This window comes from Mobula birostris, chromosome 3 (assembly GCF_030028105.1).
Source record: "Mobula birostris isolate sMobBir1 chromosome 3, sMobBir1.hap1, whole genome shotgun sequence".
Lineage (NCBI taxonomy): Eukaryota > Metazoa > Chordata > Chondrichthyes > Myliobatiformes > Myliobatidae > Mobula > Mobula birostris.
In genome coordinates, this window is record NC_092372.1 from 95,449,046 (window position 1) to 95,473,235 (window position 24,190).

Below are 24,190 nucleotides of genomic sequence, written 5' to 3' on the forward strand. Positions count from 1 at the left end.
AATAATTGAGCTGTATGGGAATAAGGCAAGATAATGAAGTAGGAGGATAGCCAAAATCAAGAAGGTGTCAAGGAAATGATGTGTTAATAATGTGAGACTGGCCCAAGATGTCTGGGAGGAACCTTTTCAAAAACTAAATGAAAATGTTTGGCAGGAATATGGTTTTCATTGGAGATGTTGTAATCTGGAGTAACAGAAAGTGCTGTTCTCAGGCAGCAACTGTTCATGGAAATGGTCAATTTGGCTCCTCATTCAGACGAATGGTCTTGACCTCGAATGTCAACTGTCCATTTCCCCTCCATGGATTCTGTATTATATTTATTTCTTCATTAGTTAAATTTGTTTTGAATGGAGCAGGAACTAAGATATTCCAGTTTCCCATCTGCCAAACAAAAGCACGTTGGCATGGATTGAGGTCGAGCGATGAGCGGGTCTGGGTGGAGTTGGAATGGGAGGAAGAGCCCTAATACTACTTTCAAATCTCTATATGGATGAGGTGTAATTTAGAGAACTTTGAACTTCTTTTGCTTTCTGTATTGGTTTTCTGTCCTACTCCCACTTTACCTTTCATTGCCCTGTGATTTTTATTTTTTTAAATTGAGATGGGGCTGTGCGGTAGAGAAATTCTTGACAGCTTCTAGAACAGGTTAGATGGTGGGCCGAAGAGCCTGTAATGTGCTGTAGATTTCTGTGTTCCTATACAGCACGGAATAGGCCCTTCCAGCCCTTTGAGCCACGTCACCCAGCTCAAGGTTCAAAACCAGGTGGAGTTTTATCTTGCGCAAACAATTACTTGTGGTCATTGAAGGTCAGGCACCTCAGCCTTGAGATTGCCAGGAATGGTTCCTAAATTTAATAATCTTCACTGTTTCATCCATAATTTCTGGCCATTATAAGATCTATAACAGGGATGTTTGCATATGACTGCATAATGTTAAGCTCCCAGCATACAATAAGGGTTGAGTGTTATTCAAGTATAGCCAGATGAGTGTAAACTCTAACAGCCTGAGTCTCACCAGCTCCCTTTGATATTCAGCAGCAATTCACTCCTAAAGTTCATTGCACATTGTGAGAAGGAGGGGGAATAATTTTTTGTCATTATTTTAACTAATCTATCCTGCTGCTTTATTTGAGTTTTTGTCTATCTGTCTCCATCTTCTTTCCCCCAACTTGCTTCATTGGTTGCATGATTAAGCAGGATTGTATTCTTTCCAAATGTCTTCTCTGCTGAAGACATTGCCTCTGTCTGGCATCTAACTTAAATACACAATAATACTTCTCCAAATCTGATTTTGCCATGAAGAATGGAAAGTTAGAAGCATCTTGTTTCTAAAGATTTTCTGCAAATGCTATTTGAATTTGTTTTTTTTTTGTTAGATCATATCATTAAATATATTCAGTTATTTCTAAATAGAGTTTTATTGGGGAAAAAAAAAGAGAAAATCACTTGGATTGCCAACTTTCACCTGCTTGTTCTTTGTGCAGGAGGTACAACTAAAGAATGGCACAGCCACCTTTGAGACTTGGAAAAATCCTCCTCCACCGATTTACATGCAGTTTTACTTCTTCAACGTCACAAATCCTGAGGAGGTGCTTCAAGGAAAGAAGCCTTTTGTTGAAGAGAGGGGTCCTTACACTTACAGGTAGGGTTGTGAACTGGTCATAAACTCCTTACAGGCAGTGACGGGAATTGAACCTGGGTCACCTATACTGTAAAGTGTTGTGCTAACTACTACGCCACTGTGCTGCCCATTGTCCTAGGATGGAGTAATGACTCCATCGCGGGTGAGATGGAGGAATGGCTCGTGGAGTAATATGTATCCTATGTGTGGAATGGAGCCTTCTATCTCCCTCCCACACAACTGGTTAGGATCTTGTGAATTTGGTTTGTGTTCTTCCTGCTGTTAGATGTGCACAGACTTTAGCTTCACATCCGGAGTCCAGAAATAAGCAGGCTATTTCAGTAGGAGCTGTTTTGCATCATTTTTATTTCCATGATATGGTATTTGCAGGAATAATAAAGAAATTAAAAATGTTGCTGCAGCTTTAGAAAGAGTGAGCAATGACACTGCTGGTGCATTGCAGAAAGTGACAATAGAAATGGCTGCAATGCACAAGATGGTTCTCTAAAATCATATGGCAATGGATCTTCCATTAGCAATTAGAGGGTGATCTTGTGCAGTTAGGGGCAAGGAGTGCTGTAGTTGCATGCCTGATGAGTCATGGATATGATTACCCAAATCAGTTAAGGTATATCAATCTGATGGATGGTATTTTTGTGACTACGTCAAATTAAAGCTATGACGCTGGGTTTATTCAATATTATGTTATAAGATTTGTCTTGATGTTCCTTATAATTTACATCTTAATTACTTGTGTATGCCTTCACTAATAGAGCTGCTCAAACTCACAAACGTACCTACTCACGAGGACAATCTGCCTGACAATCATGTAATTCCATAAATACTCTTTGATGCTTTCCTGACTTGGGCTGAATTTGTGCTTATTTTATGTTTAATGCAGGTGCCACAGCTTTTCTACTTCTCAATTTTCAGATGTGCTAATTCTAAATTTGATTTGGAATCAAAGGGGGAAATGTTGGATTGGATTAGGGTATATAATTGTTATTTTTCTGGTATTTAACTTGTACTTTATCTTTCCCATACATGTTTGTGTTTTTATGTAATCTATATACATGTAATTGTTCTGTGAAATTTCCTTTAATTGTGGTGCAGTTGCTTCTGTATATTCCTAGAAGTTTTAGTTTTTCTGTAGCAGATGTTACATCACTTGAATATGGCTATTTTATAGGTTAATTGTTATCAATGGATTTTTTTAAATCTCTAGTCTGAAGGTGAGACTACCACAAATTTAGGGTTTTCTTTCTTTCAGCTCTTTGTTCTTGTAACACTTAATAAACCCTTCCTAAGCAACAACTTTTATGCCTCATTTGTGACTCCTGAAGAACCTTTGGGTCACAAAATCACCAGGGCCCAACAAAATTCAAATCAAATGTATAATTAACCACCAGGTGTGATTTTAAAAAAGGTATTATTGACTATATATGATCAGATTAAAACCCATGAAATAAAAAAAAAACCTTGTCTGTATCGTAGCTTCTGAACCTACCTAGATCACAAATGACCACTAGGAGAGGAAGTCCTACCTGGTCTGGTTACTCCAGACCCACAGCTCTTATCAGCCTCGAAAATGCTCAGCAGGCCTTTCATTCGGGGGGGGGGGGGGAGAGCAGTTGGTTAATAACTAATAAATAACATTATCAATAATAGCTGTTTCATGTGAGTATCTGAAAAGAACATCTTGATGTGTACTGCAACTTTCTTACAGAAGTTCGATACTTGTTCAACAAGACATGGCTAAGAATAAGTTCACTATTCAGATAACAGATTGAATTCTTAAAGTTGTGTGATTGAAATGGGATATTTGATATTCTGTGCCCTTGATGCTAACTTTAAGCAGCTGGCATTGAAGATGTCAAACAGCATGTGAGGTCAGATGGTTTAGCTGGCATGTAGATTTGAGTTTTGATTCTTCTAACTGAATGTGGGTATGTATAGAGTTTGTCATGGGGGACTGACTTAAGTATTTGGTCAACCCATTAACACTGTCTCCCAGTGAGTTACCTCAGTCCTGTCCAACCTCTAAGATCCTGACTCTTGTCCTCTTTATCAAAGTGTCTCCACCCTCAGCGTAGCCTTCCTTTCCAATATCATTCTGGTTTGATTTTGGTTCAAAACCCTCTCTCCCCACCACACTGCTCTCATCTCTACGTATAGCATATTGTTTACACTGTTTTACCCAGTCTTTGCAATGTCTCACTTGGAGTTGTCTTTTTTTAACCACTCATTCGGGTTTGTTATCACTGATGTGTGGCATGAAATCTGTTCAATGACGGCAGTACAAATCTAAATTTAAAAAAAAAATGAATTGTGCAATGGAAAGCAATAATGAGGTCGTATTCATGGGCCATTCTGAAATCTAATGGTGGTGGGAATGAAGCTGTTCCTAAGTCATTCAGTGTTGGGTCTTCAGGCCCCTGTACCACCTCCCCAATGGTAGTAACAAGAAGAAGGCATGTCCTGGATGGTGAGGGCCATTAATGAGGGATGCTGCCTCCTTGAGGCACCACTTATTATTATTATTATTATTGTTATTATTAGATTATGAGGACACCAGTCCCCTTTTATTGTCATTTAGTAATGCATGCAATAAGAAATGATACAATGTTTTTGCAGAATGATATCACGAAAACATATTACAAACCGACTTAAAAACTGACAAAAACCACATAACATATAGTTACAACAGTGCAAAGCAATACTGTAATTTGATAAGAACAGCCATGGCACAGTAAAAGTCTCTTGAAAGCCCCATCATCTCACGCAAACGGTAAACCTCCAGCGCTGCCAACTTGCCGATGCAGCATCCTGGAAGCATCCAACCACAGTCCGACTCTGAGTCCATCCGAAAACTTGGAGCCTCCGACCACCTCTTCAACACCGAGCACCATCTCTGCCGAGCGCTTCGACTCCAGCCCCGGCAACAGGCAATTGGCAAAGCCGAGGATTTGGGGCCTTCCCCTCCGGAGATTCTCAATTGCACAGTAGCAGCGGCAGTGAAGCAGGCATTTCAGAAGTTACTCCAGATGTTCCTCTGCACTTCTCGCGGCTGTCTCCATCAAATCCGGATTTTGCACGGCCCCCTAGTTACACATAATCGATATTCATTCGGAAGGGCCGCGTGCGCTGCGTCACACTGCCATCTTCTCCTCCCTCCCTTTTTAAGGGTGTTGTTGATGGTAGGAGGGCTGTGCCCATGATAGAGTTGCATAAGTCTACAATCCTCTGCTGCCTATTGTGACCTGTACGTTGGAGGCTTCATGCCAGGCTGTGATGCAACCAGTCAGAATGCATTCTGCTGTACACCTATAGAAATTCAGAGTCTTTGACATAGCAGATGGCATTCTGCTGTTTCCCACCCATTCCTGATTTTCCTCCAGTTCTGAAATCTCTATCTGAAGCAGTTACTCTGCCTACCACCACACTACCATTACTAATGGAAGACTTCTATCCTCTTTGCCCTTTCGTTCAGAGTTCGGGGTAATTGCTGGTCTCCTACAATTGCCCTGGATGGGACTGGCAAAACATGCCATTGTCCATAGATATGTGACAAGCATCAGACTAGTTTTGAGAATGGCTCCAAGTCAGAAAGTTGTTCCGTGGCCTCTGGGCTGACATTTCAGTCATTTGTCTCATCATGTCCATACTAACCCATTGATTTCTGCTCACCTACACTAATCCTATTTGCCTACATTAGGTCTGTATCCTTTGTAGTGGCAAAGATTGATCCAAACTCAGAACAAACCAATTGCCCCCGGGCTGTGACCCCAGGCAGTTGTTATACTTGTGTGACCTGCCCACAGCTCCAGTGAAATTCCTGGTTTCGATCCTTTATTAGCAATTTACAAAAACGTACAGTTAAGCATTATCTAGCATTCTCAGCAGTCTGCAAAGATTTGGCCTCCGTGGTCCCAAGCTACAAACTGCCATGATATAAGTATGAATATGTGATTTATTCCTTTGCTTTTGCCGCACCCCCACTTGTGTGACTAGTTATCATCTGATTCTGTATCATGGGCCTCCTCTGGCTTCTGCCATCTCTCAGGGATCCCACCACCAGGTACATCTTTCCTTTCCTCTTCACCCGCCCCACGCTTCCCACAGGAATGACTTTGTCCAGCTTCCTTAAGGTTGTTATAGCCGGCGATGGTAAAGGGGACAAAATTGCCACTACCTATTAAATGCTCCCGATGGCATGCATCTTGAATAGCGCCTGACAACCAAGTCCGGCCTTCACGTGTGGATTAGCTGCTAAGCCTGGAGGAACCATGCCTAACGACAGCAGAGAAAGGGCAAAGGTGGGCCATTGGCACATTAAAACCAGTCATTTCAGACAGGTGGGGCTTGTCAGTTCATCTAGAAGAAAAACTGACCTGAAACCTCCACTAACTTGCAGCTATGGAAAATGTTTTGGGAGTAAATCCTGAGGAAGAAATCCAGAGCTGGAGCCCCTAAGGCAGACCTATGTTGAGTTCAACACTGACTGGCAGCTCCTGCGATGCTGCTGGTGCCAACCTGTATTCCTTTTGGATTCATCAGCTGTGTGGAGAGGGGGAGCCTTCTACGTGGGCAACAGCTTACTCTCCATATGATACTGCCTTGACCTCCGTATCAGCTTGTGTATCATGTAGACAGCTGGAACACAACATCCATAGTCAATGCTCCCCAAGGGAGGGACCCCACTCTCTCCATACCTTCTCTGTCCACCCATCCTTCACCAGTTTCCGTCCTGGCAGTATTCCCTGCAACTGTGCCATGTGCTACACCTGCCTCGATGCCACTTCTCTCTCCTCTATTTAAGGACCTAAACAGTCCTTCCAGAGGCAGCACTGCTTCACCCGTGAACCTGAGGTGTGGTCTCTGTATATCGGTGAGACAATACAGATTGGGGGACTGCTCAGTTGAGCACCTTCGCTCCACTCTCTTCAAACAGCCAGAATCTCCCTGTGGCCATCCACTTCAATTCCATGTCCCATTCTCACATTGAAATGCCTGTCTACGGTCTCCTTTACCAAAACAGAATGAGGTTTTGCTCCAGCCTCACCATGGAAGTAGTCTCCAATTTGACAAGAACATTGATTTCTCAAACTTGTGGTAGTGTCAGTCTTCCTCCGTCAGCCCTTTACCTATCATCTTCCAGCTTCTCACATAATTCCCTTTTGTACCCTCTTCCATCCATCTACTTTCCTACTTAACTGAACTCTCATAATAGTTGCCAGTCATGCTTCACCCCCTCACCCTACCTTATGTAGCCCCCCTTTTAATTAGCCTCTGCAGTAACATAAAAGTCAAAACCCCGTTACACTTGGTTTCAGCTTCCTCCTTTTCCAGTCTGGGTGAAGAGTCCTGCCCTAGAACATTGGTTGTTTATTCCCCTCTGTGGATGCTGCCTGACCTGTTGAGTTCTCCATCATTTAATGTGTGTTGCTGCAGATTCCCAGCATCTGCAGAATCTCTCATGGGCCACTACCTCCTTTGGCAGTGCCATCCAGATATCGGGCACTCTTCACAAGAAGGGAAAAACAAACTTGTCCATCAGGTCCTCTTTAAAGCTGTTTCCTTTCTCCTTAAAACCTGTGTTGTCTTGATTTTAACCATCATCCTTGTATGATCTTGTACTTATCCTAAATTCTGCAATAAACTGTGCTTTAGTCCTCTGAAACACTAATAATCCTACATGTTTGTTCGGGTGACCATAAGTAACCCGGAAAATGGGATCCCATATGCCAGACTGCTGTTTATAGACTTCAGTTTGCATTAAAACACGACCATACCACGAAAACTGTCCTTGCTGGGTCTCAAACCTCTCTCTGCAACTGGATACTGGACTTAACAATAAGGCCACAGTCAGTCTGTGTGGGCAGCAACATCTCTCATCCCATTACACTGAACACTTGCACTCCCCGGGGCTGTGTGCTCAGTCCACTGCTGTTCATACTGCTGATGCATGACTGTATTACAGGATCCAGCTCAAACCGTGCCATCAAATTTGTAAATGACACAATGGTGGTTGGCCTCATTAACAACCATGACGAGAAGGAGTACAGAGAAGAACTGGAGCAGGTGGAGTGATGTGAGAAGAACAACCTAAGCCTGAAAGTGGAGAAGGCCAAGGAAATCATTGTGGACTTCAGGATCCCCTTTGCAAATAATGGCTTCTCTGTAGAGAGTGTTAAGTGCACCAAGTTCCTGGGAGTTCACATCATGATGACCTCACCTGGTCCCTTAATATCACTTCCCTGAACAAGAATGCACAGCAGTGCCTACACATCCTAAGGAAGTTGAGGCATCAAGGTTCCCCCCACCCCTCCAATCTTAACTATGTTTTACTGGAGCACCATTGAGAACATCCTGTCAAGTTGCACCTCCATCTGGAATGGGAGCAGTCGAGCATCGGACCGGAAGTCCCTACAAAGGCCTGTGAGAATGGCTGAGAGGATCATAGGGGTCTCCCTACCATCCATCAGGGACACTTATCAGGAGTGCTGTGCATGCAGGTCCCTTGGTGGTATTATTATTGTTAAGGATCTCGCCCATCCATCCAGCATCCTCTTTGACTTTCTAGCATTAGGCAGGAGACTCCGATGCATAACAACATGAATGGTCAGGATGAGGAAGTTTCTTTCCTCAGGCCATTAGGGCTTTGAACTCCCTGTTGCATTGTATTTGAAGTGTCCCTGGTTAATCTGTTGTGTACCTTAGAATACTTAATTTATGAACAATAATTTATTTGTGATTCATCTGTAGATTTTATCCTTGCCCTCATAAGTTATCGTGTGTAATATGTGTTGTGTATAGTGCGACAGTGCTTTACACCCTGGTTTGAAAAAAATATCTTATTTCTATATACATTTTTTGTGTGTATGTATGTGTGTATGTATATATATATATATAATGTTAAATGACAATAAACTTGTGCAAACAACAAGGTACCGACCTCTTCCAGTTGATTACCCATCACTTGTCTTTCAACTATCACCACTACACTAGATTACTGTTCCTTTTATGCCTTTTATGCCAAGGCTGTTTGTGGAGAGATCAGTTTGTTTTGCAAAACAGTAACTGAACTTCAAAATTATTTTATAAGTTGGGTAGTATTTTATAGTGTCAACAAATTGTTAAAGGCAGCATATGAAGTGTCCTTTCTCTTGCCTCTGGGGTCATACAGCTTCATTAGTGATTACCCATTTGGAGTTGTGTTGACAAGGGCTAATTTTTATTATTTTGCTAGTTATCCCTTTGGTGTATTCTGAGTTTATTCCTTAGCTTGTTAATGACTAGCATTGGTATCTTTCAGGGAGTACAAACCTAAGGAAAATGTAACATTCACGGACGATGGGAACCTTGTGTCTGCTGTTACCCCAAAGACGTATGTGTTTGTTCCTGAGTTATCGATAGGAGATCCTGAAGTTGACTTGATTAGGACTCTGAATATTCCAGTTGTGGTGAGTTGCCAGCTTGTGTTAATATAAACTCTTTATTATCAAACCATACTGTGTAGGATTAAATTTGAGAGTTGCTTTCAAGTAAAAGGTACTTTCGTGTCTGACCTGCTGCATCACTGCTGGGCCCAGCACAAATGATCTGAATGGAGAGGGTTGCTGGTTCCCTTGGCTTGAATCATTAATGGTTGCACTGTGCTGCTTTTATCTGGGGTTTGTGAATTTGATTGAAAAGTCCATTGAGACCCTTACAGTTTTATGGAATAACCATCTGAGTTTGATAACAGTTTTAAATATATTGCACACAATTTTTGCTGTCAAAATAATGTAGTGTAACTATACCCACTGGCTCAAGAATTTCAGACCAGGTCTGAACTTGTATATTTAAAAAAATGCCCAAAGCTATGCTGAGCTTTGGGGGTCATTTCTGACACCTGCCAAATTCTTATATCAGTGAAATTCATTTGCTTTTTCCAACTTTCTGCTTCAACTCGAATGTGTATGGTCAGCCTGAAATGAGACTGAAGATGCTCATTTTGAGAGCCACTGGACTGTGAGGCACACATGTTAAATGTAGAACCATGAGCTTGATGGTATTAATCCTCTTACAATAACCACACTGGGCCTCTGCACCTGGAAGTGGACACAGTTGAAGGGCAGGAGGGAGAAAGCAAACTGATATTGGCTTTTGTTCTCTCTCTGCCTTGCTCTTGGGGTTGCAGTCTTCTGTCTGAGTCCTTACCAGCCACAAGATGCAGGATATTAGTTTAGCTTTTCCAAAGGGCCAGATATGTTCTTCTGCTGGCAGTTCCATAAGAGAAATATCAATTAAATACAATATGAATTTTGTGCCCAGGCATTGCAAGGTGCAATTTAGAAACAAGTTGAATATCAGGTACCCCCACATTGGACCCTCAGCACCACTACTGGGCATGATGTGAATATCCTACACAGGGGTTCTTCTGGTGACTTAGATTAGATTATGAAGACACGCAGTCCTCTTTTATTGTCATTTAGTAATGCATGCATTAAGAAATGGTACAATATTCCTCCGGTGTGTTATCATAAAACACAGGACAGACCAAGACTGAAAAAACTAACAAAACCACATAATTATAGCATATAGTTACCACAGTGCAACAATACCTTAACTTGATGAAGAAATCCATGAGCACAGTAAAAAGTTCAAAGTCTCTCAAATGTCCCACATCTCACGCAGACGGGAGAAGGAAGAAAGACTCTCCTGAGTCCGAATCTGAGTCACCCGAAAACTTTGAGCCTCCGATCAGCTCTCCGACACTGAGTGCCATCTCTGTCCAAACGATTCGACCTCAATCTTGGTTGTCAACAGCAGGCAAAGCCGGGGATTTTGAGGCCTTCCCTCTGCAAGATTCCCGACCGCGCAGTAGCAACAGCAACGAACTGGCGTTTCAGAAATTTCTCCAGATGTTCCTCTGTGCTTTCATATCTATCTCTATCAAATCAGAATTGTCCACGGCCCTTATTTAATGGATACGGTATCATTTTTCACCAGAGGGCTGCGCATGCGTGGCGTGCTGCTCTCTCTCCTCCTGTCTCACTTGGCTTCAATGGCTGGAGTGTGTGCTTCCAGCTTTGATTGAAGAGGTACCTTTTTGTGGATAGCTTTTTCTCAAACTGGAGTAGTTGTTTTAAGTACTCTTGTTACAAACTTTTTTTTAGTAAATTTTGAACCGTTTTAAATGTCTTGCCATAGCATTTAAAGTGTTGAAAGTTTTTTGACACCAGCGAGTACAGAACAGTGGTGCCTTTTTCAAAGTGGAGTCCCGGTATCTGCCACCTGGTACCTAACTGTTGTCTCTTGAGATCACTGCAGCAGTGGCTCAGAGCTCAGCTCAGTTGGAGTTTATGGGGGTAGTTGTAGTTGTGGGATGAATCGTGTGTGAATTCAAACTGTTGTACTTTTGAACTTAATAGATGGAAAGTTATTCCTAGATATATATGTGAATGTTGGAAATCTTCACCAAACCTCGAGTTTGTGTCGATCAGCATGTCTTTTCTTTTTGTTACAAATAGACAGTCATCAATATGGCCAAATCTTCTAGTTATCGAATTTTATTGGCAGAGGCTCTGCTAATCGCTGAAAAAGAGAGTCTTTTTACAACACGAATGGTACACGAGTTACTTTGGGGCTACAAAGATCCAGTACTTACTGTCATTCATTACATTTTAAGTGATGTTGATGAATACTTCGGACTCTACAATAAGGTAAGATATTCTTGTCCTTGAGGCTTAGGTGAGAGGTAGCAGTAGACTATGAAGAACTACAAACACAAGTGTTAAGTATTTTGTGAAGCTAGAATAATTTGAAAAGCATTTATGCAGAAGTTGGCTACCTTTCCTTTCAGGTGCTGTTAGTGGGTCATTTTGTTTTGGCCTCTAACCCAATTAAAGTTTCTCAAGATGACGGTGGGATAGCAACGGTGTCGGCGGCGGATGGCGGAGGTGGGAGAAACACACTGGGAACCGTGAGAACGCGTCTCTTCCAAAGGAGGGTTGGACAAGATCTTAGGGACGAAAATGTGTTTCCTGTTACCTTTTTTTCCCGGGAGCTGGCCTGCGACGTCTGCTCGCAGCACCTCGCCACCGCGCCCAGGCTCAACAGCCACTGGTGCTGCCGCTTCGAGCCCAGGCCCTGCTGCTCCATCCCCGGTGTCCGGCCACAGCCACCGCAACCCAGAGCACTGTGCGGCGAGACGTCTCAGGTCCAGTTGACCCGGCTGGTAGCACCTGGTAAGGGTCCCTTGCTCGGGGTTACAAGCGGTGGCCAACCGCAGACCCAGCAGGAGACTGGTGGGGAAGGCAGAAGAGCTATGACCTTGGAAGACAATGGTTGCTTTGCAAGCAGATGATCTACCACTGCAAGAGGTGGTGATCTCTTTAAACTCACCCGGCAGAAGGCAAAGGCAAACCACTGCTGTAACTTGCCAAGTACGTGATTTCCCAGTATGTCAGTCTCAATAAAGGATCAAAACAACGACGTTAACGACAAGTGTCTGGACAGAGCGGTGTGGAGGGAAATCGTCCGCCAACTGGAAATTCCAGATGCGACCTAACAACGACGATGAACCCCATTACCTGCAAAATCATACCTGTCCCAACTCCACAAACTCAAGTTAATTGTCTGTTTGCTTAATACCCACTACTTTAAAAAAAATAATCACATACTGAACAACTTGGTTATTAAGAAATCATTCTTTCTATTAGCATGAAGGGATCAATGTCCTGTAAGAAAATAGAATTTTAACATACACTCAGTGGTCACTTTATTAGGTACAGGAGTGGAACCCGGTGTGGTCTTCTGCTGTAGCCCATCTACTTTAAGATTCAACGTGTTGTGCTTTTAGAGTTGCTGTTCTGAACACCACTGCTGTATCATGTGGTTATTCGAGTTCCTATCAGCTTGAACCAGTCTGGCTATTCTCATCAGGTCTCTCATTAGCAAAGCATTTTTGCCCACAGAGCTACCACTCACTGGATTTTTTTTTTGTTTGTTTATTGTACCATTCTCTGTAAACTCTAGAGAATGTGCATGAAAATCCCAGGAGATCAGCAGTTTCTAAATACTTTGACCCACCCGACTGGCACCAGCAATCATTCCATGGTCAAAGTCACTTAGATCACGCTTCTTCCCCATTCTGGTGTTTAGGCTGAGCAACTGCTGAATCTCTTGACCACTTCTCCATGTTCTTAATGCATTGAGTTGCTGCCACATGATTGGCTGATTAGATACCTGCATTAATGAGCAGGTGTACTTAATAAAGTGATCACTGAGTGGATGTTGAAATACTACTGGGTTTACAAAGCAAAATGGTTGACAATTGTTAATGGGGGCAGGTAAAGTAAGGTTTTCTTCTTGAAAGTTGATGTGATTTCAAGAACTGTCAGGAAATGTATCTCACCACAGCAGCTTTTAGTTTGAAAGAATAAAAAAATGATTTGCTCTAATATTTCCATGGCAAGTGAGTGCTTTAAGTCAAATGTCCACAAAATTGAATCTGCACATTCCTTCATGTAAAAATTTTGGTATTTTAATAATATTTTGCACATAGGAATAAATTAAATGAGCAAAGTAACACTTCAACAGGTTCTAACATGATGTTCAGTGTATTTATGTATTTGCAGTGATTTTTTTTTGGTGCATTGTTTTTAGATGAATGGAACAGATGATGGTGATTATCTCCTTCTCACTGGAAAGATGAACTATAAAAATTTTACTCGAATTTTAGAATGGAGGGGCAGCCAGTAAGTGTTTTTTTTTAATATTTAATTGCAATCAAGGTATTTCACTCAAAACAAATTTGCTTTTCTGAAACTTTTTAACATGTAAATGGATTAACTAGTTTAATATGGAGCATGTAAGAAGAAATGAAACTAACAAATTAGTACTTCTGAGAGATTCTAACATGGATTTCAGGATATTTATTCAGTGATTTCTGATGCATTTATTTTTCAGATGACTGGATCAGGTTACATGTGCAATAGAAAACACAACTTGTTAAGTGTATTTTAAACGCAAACAACAGGAATTCTGCAGATGCTGGAAATTCAAGCAACACACATAAAAGTTGCTGGTGAACGCAGCAGGCCAGGCAGCATCTCTAGGAAGAGGTGCAGTCGACGTTTCAGGCCGAGACCCTTCGTCAGGACTAACTGAAGGAAGAGTGAGTAAGGGATTTGAAAGTTGGAGGGGGAGGGGGAGGGGGAGATCCAAAATGATAGGAGAAGACAGGAGGGGGAGGGATGGAGCCAAGAGCTGGACAGGTGATAGGCAAAAGGGATACGAGAGGATCATGGGACAGGAGGTCCGGGAAGAAAGACAAGGGGGGGGGGGGGGACCCAGAGGATGGGCAAGGGGTATATGCAGAGGGACAGAGGGAGAAAAAGGAGAGTGAGAGAAAGAATGTGTGTATAAAAATAAGTAACAGATGGGGTATGAGGGGGAGGTGGGGCATCAGCGGAAGTTAGAGAAGTCGATGTTCATGCCATCAGGTTGGAGGCTACCCAGACGGAATATAAGGTGTTGTTCCTCCAACCTGAGTGTGGCTTCATCTTTACAGTAGAGGAGGCCGTGGATAGATATGTCAGAATGGGAATGGGATGTGGAATTAAAATGTGTGGCCACTGAGAGATCTTGCTTTCTCTGGCAGACAGAGTGTAGATGTTCAGCAAAGCGGTCTCCCAGTCTGTGTTGGGTCTCGCCAATATGTTTCGGGCGGACAGAGCGTAGATGTTCAGCAAAGCGGTCTCCCAGTCTGCATCGGGTCTCGCCAATATATTTCTGGCGGACAGAGCGTAGATATTCAGCAAAGCGGTCTCCCAGTCTGCGTCTGGTCTCGCCAATATATTCTGGCGGACAGAGCGTAGATGTTCAGCAAACATCCAACGGGATCCCACCACTAAATCCCACTAGGAATAGCGTTCCCCTGGTCCTCACCTACCACCCCACCAGCCTCCGGGTCCAACATATTATTCTCCGTAACTTCCACCACCTCCAACGGGATCCCACCACTAAGACCCCACTAGGAATAGGGTTCCCCTGGTCCTCACCTACCACCCCACCAGCCTCCGGGTCCAACATATTATTCTCTGTAACTTCCGCCACCTCCAACGGGATCCCACCACTAAGCACATCTTTCCCTCCCCCCCCCCCCCCCCCGCATTCCGCAGGGATCGCTCCCTACGCAACTCCCTTGTCCATCCGTCCCCCCCATCCCTCCCCACTGATCTCCCTCCTGGCACTTATCCGTGTAAGCGGAACAAGTGCTACACATGCCCTTACACTTCCTCCCTTACCACCATTCAGGGCCCCAAACAGTCCTTCCAGGTGAGGCGACACTTCACCTGTGAGTCGACTGGGGTGATATACTGCGTCCGGTGCTCCCGATGTGGCCTTTTATATATTGACGAGACCCGACGCAGACTAGGAGACCGCTTTGCTGAACATCTACTCTCTGTCCGCCAGAGAAAACAAGATCTCCCAGTGGCCACACATTTTAATTCCACATCCCATTCCCATTCTGACATGTCTATCCACGGCCTCCTCTACTGTAAAGATGAAGCCACACTCAGGTTGGAGGAACAACACCTTATATTCCGTCTGGGTAGCCTCCAACCTGATGGCATGAACATCGACTTCTCTAACTTGCGCTGATGCCCCACCTCCCCCTTGTACCCCATCTGTTACTTATTTTTATACATACATTCTTTCTCTCACTCTCCTTTTTCTCCCTCTGTCTCTCTGAATATACCCCTTGCCCATCCTCTGGGTTCCCCCCCCCGCCTCCTTGTCTTTCTTCCCGGACCTCCTGTCCCATGATCCTCTCGTATCCCTTTTGCCTATCACCCGTCCAGCTCTTGGCTCCATCCCTCCCCCTCCTGTCTTCTCCTATCATTTTGGATCTCCCCCTCCCCCTCCAACTTCCAAATCCCTTACTCACTCTTCCTTCAGTTGGTCCTGACGAAGGGTCTCGGCCTGAAATGTCGACTGCACCTCTTCCTAGAGATGCTGCCTGGCCTGCTGCGTTCACCAGCAACTTTTATGTGTGTTACTTGTTAAGTGTAGTGTTCAGTTCTCTCTTGTCTTCGTGGTTTTGTTCCTTTTGAACATAATATTTTTGTAGCTGTAATGAAAGTTCGTTTGTTTTTTTTTGCTTTCATCCTTATCCCAACTCCACCTAAAAACAGGTCCTTGAATTGGTGGACGACGGACACATGCAATATGATCAATGGCACTGATGGGACCTCCTTCCACCCATTGATATTGAAAGATGAAACACTTGCTTTCTTCTCTTCAGATCTTTGCCGGTAAGAATAATTGTTTAATGTACTGAATCACCAGATGTCTCAGAATGTTAGTGAATTTACAGTGATAGATTTATGCTGTGAATTTTAATGTCTGCAGTACATAAACCAGGAGTCGGCAACCTTTTTGCCTCTGTGGGCTGGATCGCGTATTAATGAGCGGACGGTGGGCCAGATAAGTGCCATAAAAACTTGAAATATGGGAATTATCCATTTAAATACATCTAGTTATGTTTTGCCTCAAATTAATGAATAACGTATGCTCGAAAATAACCAAGGATGCCAATTAGTAATCCAAGAACTCAGTTTAGTTGCAATTTATTTCAATCAAGGTATCTTTTGAATCTAGGACACAAAACATAAAACTTATGAACATGATGCATTGAATGGTGGTAAATTAAGTATAATAAAAAAGAAAATTTTAATGCAAACAGTCGATAAATCAATGTGAAACTCGATGCTGTTTGTTGCTTGAAGGCTTCTCAAAATTGGGTGTCAGACTTGTTGATGCCAAGAGCAAGGCATCAGTCAATCTTGTTCTCAAATGGTTCTTGGTGTGCTTCATTTTTGAAAATAATTGCTCACACAGATAAGTGATGCCAAACAATGATGCCATCTTTTTTGCATGGTCCACTAAGTTAGGATACTTCCCACTTGGATGAATATGTTTTCTATAGAAGTCAAGCACTGACACATCTTCAGAATGAAATTTCGATCTCAATATGTCGTCACACTGCATCTCTATCAATTCCATTTGAAAAATTTCTGATGCAGTGTCCACTTCCACATCAAACGGAGTAGCAAACAGCTTGAACTCATTTGCATGCAAGGGAAAATCAGCAAAACGAGATGAAAACTATTTTCTCAGTTCTTGGACCATATTCACAAAAATGCCTAGATCTTGCACTTTACTTTTTTACAAAGTGGGAAAATGTGCACAATTTCCTTTTTGAAGCTGGTACTCCCACAATTGCAGCTTTCTTTCAAAGGCCACAATATGACCATACATCCCATGTATCAGCTGATTTTATCCTTGAAGTTATAAATTCAAGTTATTTAAATGAGATGTAATGTCCACATGAAATGCCAAGGTTGCAAGCGAATCAGGATCACGAAAATGTGAAGCATCCTCATTTTTGCTTTCAAGGAATATTGCCACCTCTTCATGCAATGCAAATACTCTTTCCAGCATTGACCCTCAGCTAAGCCAGCGTACATTGCAGAAATAAGCCAGGTCCCCATATTCTGCCTCCATATCCAACAAACACTGCTGAAACTGGCGACGATTCAATCCTTGAGATAGGATCAGATTCACTGCCTTCACAACAATGTCCACAACATCCTTTAATTTCAAAGACTTGGCACATAATGCCTCAATGGATAATGCAATGAATTTTAACCAGTGTCTGTGCGATTCCAAGGTTTTCCATTTGTTCTTGCAGCAATGCGATGATGCCTTTTTTCTGTCCCACCGTTGCTGGTGCCCCATCAGTTGTGATGCCAATTAGCTTCAACACATTAAGTTTCATTTCTGACATCATTTTCAACAAAGCTTCAAAAATGTCTGCTCCAGTAACCACGTTCTTCATAGGAACTAATTGAATAAACTCTTAAAAAATTTGAAAAGTTGAGGTCACTCCTTGCACAAACACTGCAAGTTGAGCAGTGTCTCTCAAGTCTGTACTCTCATCAAGCGCAATTGAAAAAAAATTGCAATTTATTGCAGGCATCCCTTAAACAACTTTTAACATCTGCTGACATTTCTTCAACTTGCCGTGTGATAGTTCTTGCTGATAGATGCAAATAAAGATTTCTTTTCAGACCAAGCAATATCCACCACTGCCAGTAGACATTCTTTGACAAGCTCTCCATCTGTAAAAGGCTTCATCTTTTCTGCAATGTTTTGAGGCTTCGTAACTGGCATGGGTATTTCCTTCATTTTCACTGCTTTTCTTGGCAAAAAAATGATGTTTGTTTTCTGAAACTAGCCTTTATTCGCTCAATTTCATCTTTCCTTGCTTGCCCAGTAAACTTGTTTAAAAATTTCCACTATGGCAGTTCTCGTAATGTCACCTGATATTTGCCACCTTCTTCACAGCAACATTTTCTAGGCAAATGAAACAAACTAGTTTCCCAGCTTGCTCGATGAAGAAGTAATCTAGTGTCCAAGTGTCTTGGAAATTTTGGCACTCAGTATCTACCTTCCTGCATTTTGCATTCATTGCCTTTGGAATTTATTTCTTCGGTTTTTATTTTGAAACGCGAGTTATTCAACAAGTATCGTAGCACATGTAAATATCTGGATATTTAGTGTGGATTTCTTGTTAAAACATAGTCACGCTGTTTCTGTTTACAAATTTGAATGTTCCCATCTGAAAACCTGCGCATGCACGGAGAGTATATAATACAAGGTAGTCTGCCTTCCCGTCATTTGTGTATACCGGTGTTTGGTTTGGAACAAAACGGACCCTGGGGCTAGTGTAACAAGACGTCATGCATGTCTATCGGTGTGGTTGCATGAAACACTCAGAATAAGGAAAAATCGCTCACTGGCCGGATAAGCATAGTATCCCAGTATACGCTCGTGGGCCAGTCAAAATAACTTTGTGGGCTGTAGGTTGCCTACCCCTGACATAAGCAGTCATAGGATACAGACCCTTTGGCCCAACAAATTGCTGTTGATCATGGTTTCCATCCAGCTTGTCCCAATTTCCAGCATTGAGCCCATATTCCTCTAATCCCCGCCCCTCAATGTGCCATCTGTTGTGTATTTAATATATAGTAATATTGCAAAAAAACTGTTTGATTAAACATTCTTTGTTTCCATCATTCATTATAGTTATACTTACAAAGTACGTGAATGCAATACGTCATCAAGCCACTCTGTCATACCTGTGTTCCTCACTTAAGGGAAGTTTTAAACAAATATGAGACTAGTATTTACCTGTTGAAACACAGCAAGACATCAGAGTTTAAAAAAAACTGTGCAGTGTGTGCTCCTTTAGAAGCGGCAGACTCTATAGAATTTTTTTAAAAACAAGAAGATAATGGACAAATTCACAGGTTCATAAACAGTTATTTAAAAAAAATGGAAAAATGGCTGGCTGCATTGGAAAATTGACGTATTAGAGTGCAAAAAAGCTAATTAGGTGTTGTATACTGAGCAAATTGAGCAGTATTTTGAAGCAAGTGAAATGGCCAATGAGAAGCGAGTGCCAATTTTACAGAGTGCATTGGGTTAAAGGCATACAATTTGCTTGGAAGTTTAACTGATCCAACCACACCAGAAGAAATTAGCTTTGCTGATATCATGAAAGTAATGCAGGAACATTTAGAACCAAAAGCACTGATTGCTGAACACTTTAGGTTTAATATGCAGAATCAAAAAAAGTGGAATGCATTTCAACATTCATGGCTGAATCGAAGAAATTGCCTGAGCATTGTCAGTTCGGTAATGAGCTTAATGATACACTGAGAGATCATTTAGTTTATGGAATCTTAAAAGAAAGCATTCAAAAACAGCTCCTAACCAAAGCACAACTTGCATTTGAAAGAGCAGTTGAAATCAATAGAAACAGCAGACAGAAACACAATTGAGTTATAGTCAGGAATGAAAGTGATTTGTGAACAAAATTACGGCATCCAGTTGGAAGCCTGCCTGCCTGAACAAATTTTTACCATTACGGCAGATGCTCATAATCACCAAACCAATGCAGGGTTAAAGGCAAAACTTGCAGAAAATTCAGAAAATTTGGGCAGACAAAAATAAGTGGACTGCACAGGGAAGAGAAAAAGATTAAAAAGTAGAGTTGCAGTTTCAATAACGTTTCAGTCTACTGCAGACTTCTGAGAATGAATGGTTGAGAACTGTGGAAGCTAGTTGAAGCTTTCTCAGGGTCTGAGGTCAACAATGACTGCTACCCCTTTGCCACTAACTGTAGTATCTGTGCCAGTATCTGATTTGTAACCATCTTCATTTTGGTCAGATCTCTCTATGGCATTTTTGAGCAGGAGCTCAGTGTTAAAGGGATACCAGCCTTTCGATTCGTGGTCCCAAGCGAAGTTTTTGACAACAGTTCTGCAAATGCTGGATTCTGTGTTCCTGCTGGCAACTGCCTGGGAGCCGGTGTACTGAATGTGAGCGTATGCAGGCAAGGTAAGTGGCTTACTTGGCATTCAGTTCAGTGGTGCAGGAGGAATTCTAGACCTTCACTAAGTTGTTAGACCTTGTGTGTTGCTTAAGATTTTTTTGGTTTTGTAGGACTTTAGTTTTTTTTTTAATCGGTTGATTATGAAGTTGTAATGTACTCCAGAATTAACTTGTAAAGTAAATCCTAGCTGCTACTCCCTGAGTATTGAAGCGCTTCCACATAGTTGGAGGTCTTGTGTGGTAGATGAGGATTTAATCTGCACCTCCATCTACTCTGGGAACAAATGATGGAAGTGCTGTGTTATGCAATGTATTTTTTAGATGCACATCTTTAACTTGTGTTCCAGTTTTTCTGAATTTCCAGCAGGACTTTTAATATTCTTTGCAGTTATACCGTGTATCCTGAACAATGCAGCAGATGCTAGGATTCTGAAAGAAGGGTTCAGTAAGGGCAGACACCAGTTACTGGGAGAACCTGCAGTGGCACTTTGGATGGGGATCCTCTCCTGCATCTCGAGGATGTCACAGATGGACAACGTTTAAGGGGATTAATAAATCAAATGGGAAGCGAAATGCAGGCATTTAAACAGCTGATGTTCGCACATGGACCTGCCTGCTGCTTTGGTGCTAAAAATAAAGAGATATCAGCTTTCACCATCAGGACAAACGACTAGAGAAATCAGAAGATGAAGGGAGATGCTGAGAAGCGTCATTTATAGTGCTGAAGGATATGCTGGCTGTGGAAGAATCAGAAATTGGAAGAAATGCCGGAATTCTCACTGGGCATGTGGATATTGAAGTTTGTATTTGGTGACTTTGGTGCTTTTGGGAGAAAGTGGGGAGAATATACTCAACCATTCAGGATGTAACACGTGGAATCCAAAAATAAATCTCTGGTCACAATTATTTGTCATATTTATAGCTTGGCAGATCTGATGGAACGCATATCTCCAATTTTTCATGACTCAAAGGGAATGTTTTAAGTAGGGCAGATGGAACTATTCATAAAGGTTATGGGATGAGCCAATTGAGAAGTTGTGGCAAATGGGTTTTAATGTAGACATGCAAGATCACTGCTTGAAGCCCAGAATAGATTTAACAGCACTTTCTAAATTGTGAAAAGGTGGAAGTATTGGAGGTCCTGCAAGGAAGCTGGGAGATCTGTATAGGTAGATTAATAACACCATGACCAGGTACTGAAAATAATCCAACAGGCTGCTGGAATGGCACCTTCATACAGAGGTAAAGAATAAGATGGGTAAAAGTCCCACTGAGTGGGACAAACCTCTGGTTTACCCACACAGGATACAGGGGATTGTTCTGCAAGCCACATCTCGGTTGGGAGCTGCCAACATTGGAGGAAGCGCAGTGTAAATTCCCTAGTACTGGACCCAAAGGTTAAATCACAAGGAATGAGTGCATGGACTAGAGTTGCATGCTGTCAATGTGAGGGTGTTTTTGAAGCTTTGAAGAAGTGAAATTTCTGGGAATTCTTTGCCTATTAAGCTCAAACAAGGAAGGAACATTTGGTTTTCTTTAGGAACACAGAAGATTTGGTGTAGTGGCCAGATGAGTGTGATCCACAAGTCTCACATTGGCCTTGTGAACCACCTTGGACTTCAACAGAACTAGAATGGAAGCAAGTCATCCTGAACTGCTGTTTGTGGCCAGGCTGTTGCAGTTGTCTGAGAGTTTCTAATATTTGTTGTTTCCATTCCATATAAACAAGTTCTGATTTCTCAACACCTCGTTTCATTCCACCTTTAAGGATCACCTTAATATTGGAGTATGTATATAGTCTACAACCTAAAATGCGTACTCTTCATTGACATGCATGAAATAAGTCACATAATATTGTACAGTTCCTATCAGGACTCTTAAACATTATTTTCTTTTGCAACAGGTGCTCCAATTATTATTTCTTCTCCACACTTCTACCAGGCAGATCAAAAATATATTGATGATATTGAAGGAATGCATCCAAATAAAGCTGACCATGAAACTTACCTGGACATAAATCCTGTAAGTAAAGTTTTTATTTAAAGACAGGAATAAGGCTTGCCTCAGTATGCATAGTATGTGGGATAGCTAGAGCAATAATATTGTACCATGCAAATAGTGTTGTTAATAAACAGTATTTTCTTTTTTCAATATTTTTTATTGATTTCTATATAGAAGAATAGAGTTCAAGAGAATACATGTTATAAAACAAAAGAAAAAAGTATAATAATACCAGATACAGTATATTGAATCACATTAATGAACTCCTTACTCTATATTCATATGGATTAGATTAATTCGTATATTTTATTTTTTTAAAAAGATCTATACCCACTACCAAAGTGGGAGCTATTGGTGGGGGGGGGGAGGACTTATCAGATAATAAAATATACTATTAACCAACTTCTGTACTTTAACAAGAAGTCAAAGATTATGAAAATAACTTAAAAAAGGGTCCCCACAAATTTTGAAAGGCCTGGTTAGATTCAGAAATTGAACAACGAATCTTTTCTAAATTTAGGCATGCCATAACATCCCGTAACCACTGAGCACGATCAGGCAGAACAGCATCCTTCCATTTAAACAAAGTGCCCTCCTAGCCATAAGAGAGATAAAAGCCAGAATGTACAGATCAGATGTCTTCAAGATGGTATCTTTACTTCCAACAATACCAAAAAGGACAGTCAAAGGATTAGGCTTCAAATTTACTTTAAAGAGTACAGAAGTTTGGAATACTTCCTTCCAATATTTTCCAAAACTTGGACACGTCCAAAACACATGAATAAGTGAAGCTTCTCCCTTGTTACACCTATCACAGTAGGGAGATATGTCCCTTTAAAAACGAGATAATTTATCCTTGGTCATATAAGCCCTATGAACCACTTCAAATTATAGGAGGGAATGGCAAGCACATAGCGATGAAGTATTAACCAATTTAAAAATCTTATTCCACGTTTTTTCAGAAATTGAGGTTTGTAAATAGTATTTTAAACTATAATCTATAACTACAAATAAGTAGTTAATAATTGTTTTGCATTTGTGCAACTTCAACATGTTTGCAATTTTTTTGACGAAGGATAATGGTTCTTGCGATTTTACTTAGTCTGCATTTTATCCACAAGTCTGCATTTTATGATCGCTATCTCACGCCACCACCTGCTTACAACTGGAACTGCAGTCAATAGATTTTGAACATTCCAGATGGCTGCAATTTTAATATTCATTTAAGACTACCATACTTGGACACTATTTGGTTAGAATGTTTTTCAGTGTTTTACATAGCTAAACTTTTGTTTTAAACTGTCTAATGATTGAAGACTTGGAAGTTAATCATATAGTGCTGAAGCAGGCTTTGACCCATGCCAACCAGCATGACTATCCAAGCTAATATCATTTGGCCTTGCTTAGCCCATATCCTTCTAAATCTCTATCTATGTACCTGTCCAATTGTCTTTTTTAAAGTGTATATATATTGTCAATCGACTCAGGACTTTGAGAACTTTTTTTTTACTGTGCCTATGGTCTTCTTTATCAAACTATGATATTGCTTTGCACTGCTGTAACTATATGTTATAATTATGTGGTTCGGTCAGTGTTAGTCTTTGGTCTGTCTTGTTTTCTGTCATATCACTCCGGAGAAACATTGTATCATTTCTTAATGCATGTATGTATTTCTAAATGACAATAAAAGAGGACTGAGTGTTCTCATAATCTAATATTGTATCTGCTTCAACCACTTCCTCAGGCAGCTCATTTCATGTATATACCACCCTTTGGGTTTTAATTCTTAGGGGAAAAAAAGCTGCCCCTTAAGTTCCTGTTAGATGCTTTTATTCTCGCCTTAAACCAATGCTCTCTCGTTCAAAGTACATTTATTATCAAAGTATGTATACATTATACAATCCTGAGATTCATCTCCTTACAGGCAGCCACAAAACAGACACCCAATAAAGATGTACCACATCATACCTGTTAAAAATTAAAATAGCCTGTTTAAAAAAAGACTGTCAAACAGCCGATGTGCAAACAGTAACAGGAAGCAAATAGTGTTTCTGAACTGAAGTCTGCAAGAGTTCCATAGTTCAGAGCCGAGCTGAGTAAATGTCGTGGAACTG

The 24,190-nt window shown here is 41.5% G+C and overlaps 1 protein-coding gene across 2 annotated transcripts in view; it reads left to right on the plus strand.

Moving 5' to 3' along the window:
* The window catches only part of LOC140195181 (lysosome membrane protein 2-like), a 56,904-nt gene that overhangs the window by 16,880 nt on the left and 15,834 nt on the right, over positions 1–24,190 (plus strand). For both annotated transcript variants that reach the window (XM_072253079.1, XM_072253078.1), the window contains exons 2-8: positions 1,486–1,643; positions 8,938–9,085; positions 11,138–11,329; positions 13,275–13,366; positions 15,809–15,928; positions 19,912–20,081; positions 21,979–22,097. In XM_072253079.1, the coding sequence (XP_072109180.1) occupies positions 1,486–1,643; positions 8,938–9,085; positions 11,138–11,329; positions 13,275–13,366; positions 15,809–15,928; positions 19,912–20,081; positions 21,979–22,097 (999 nt within the window). The remainder of the gene's footprint in view (positions 1–1,485; positions 1,644–8,937; positions 9,086–11,137; positions 11,330–13,274; positions 13,367–15,808; positions 15,929–19,911; positions 20,082–21,978; positions 22,098–24,190) is intronic.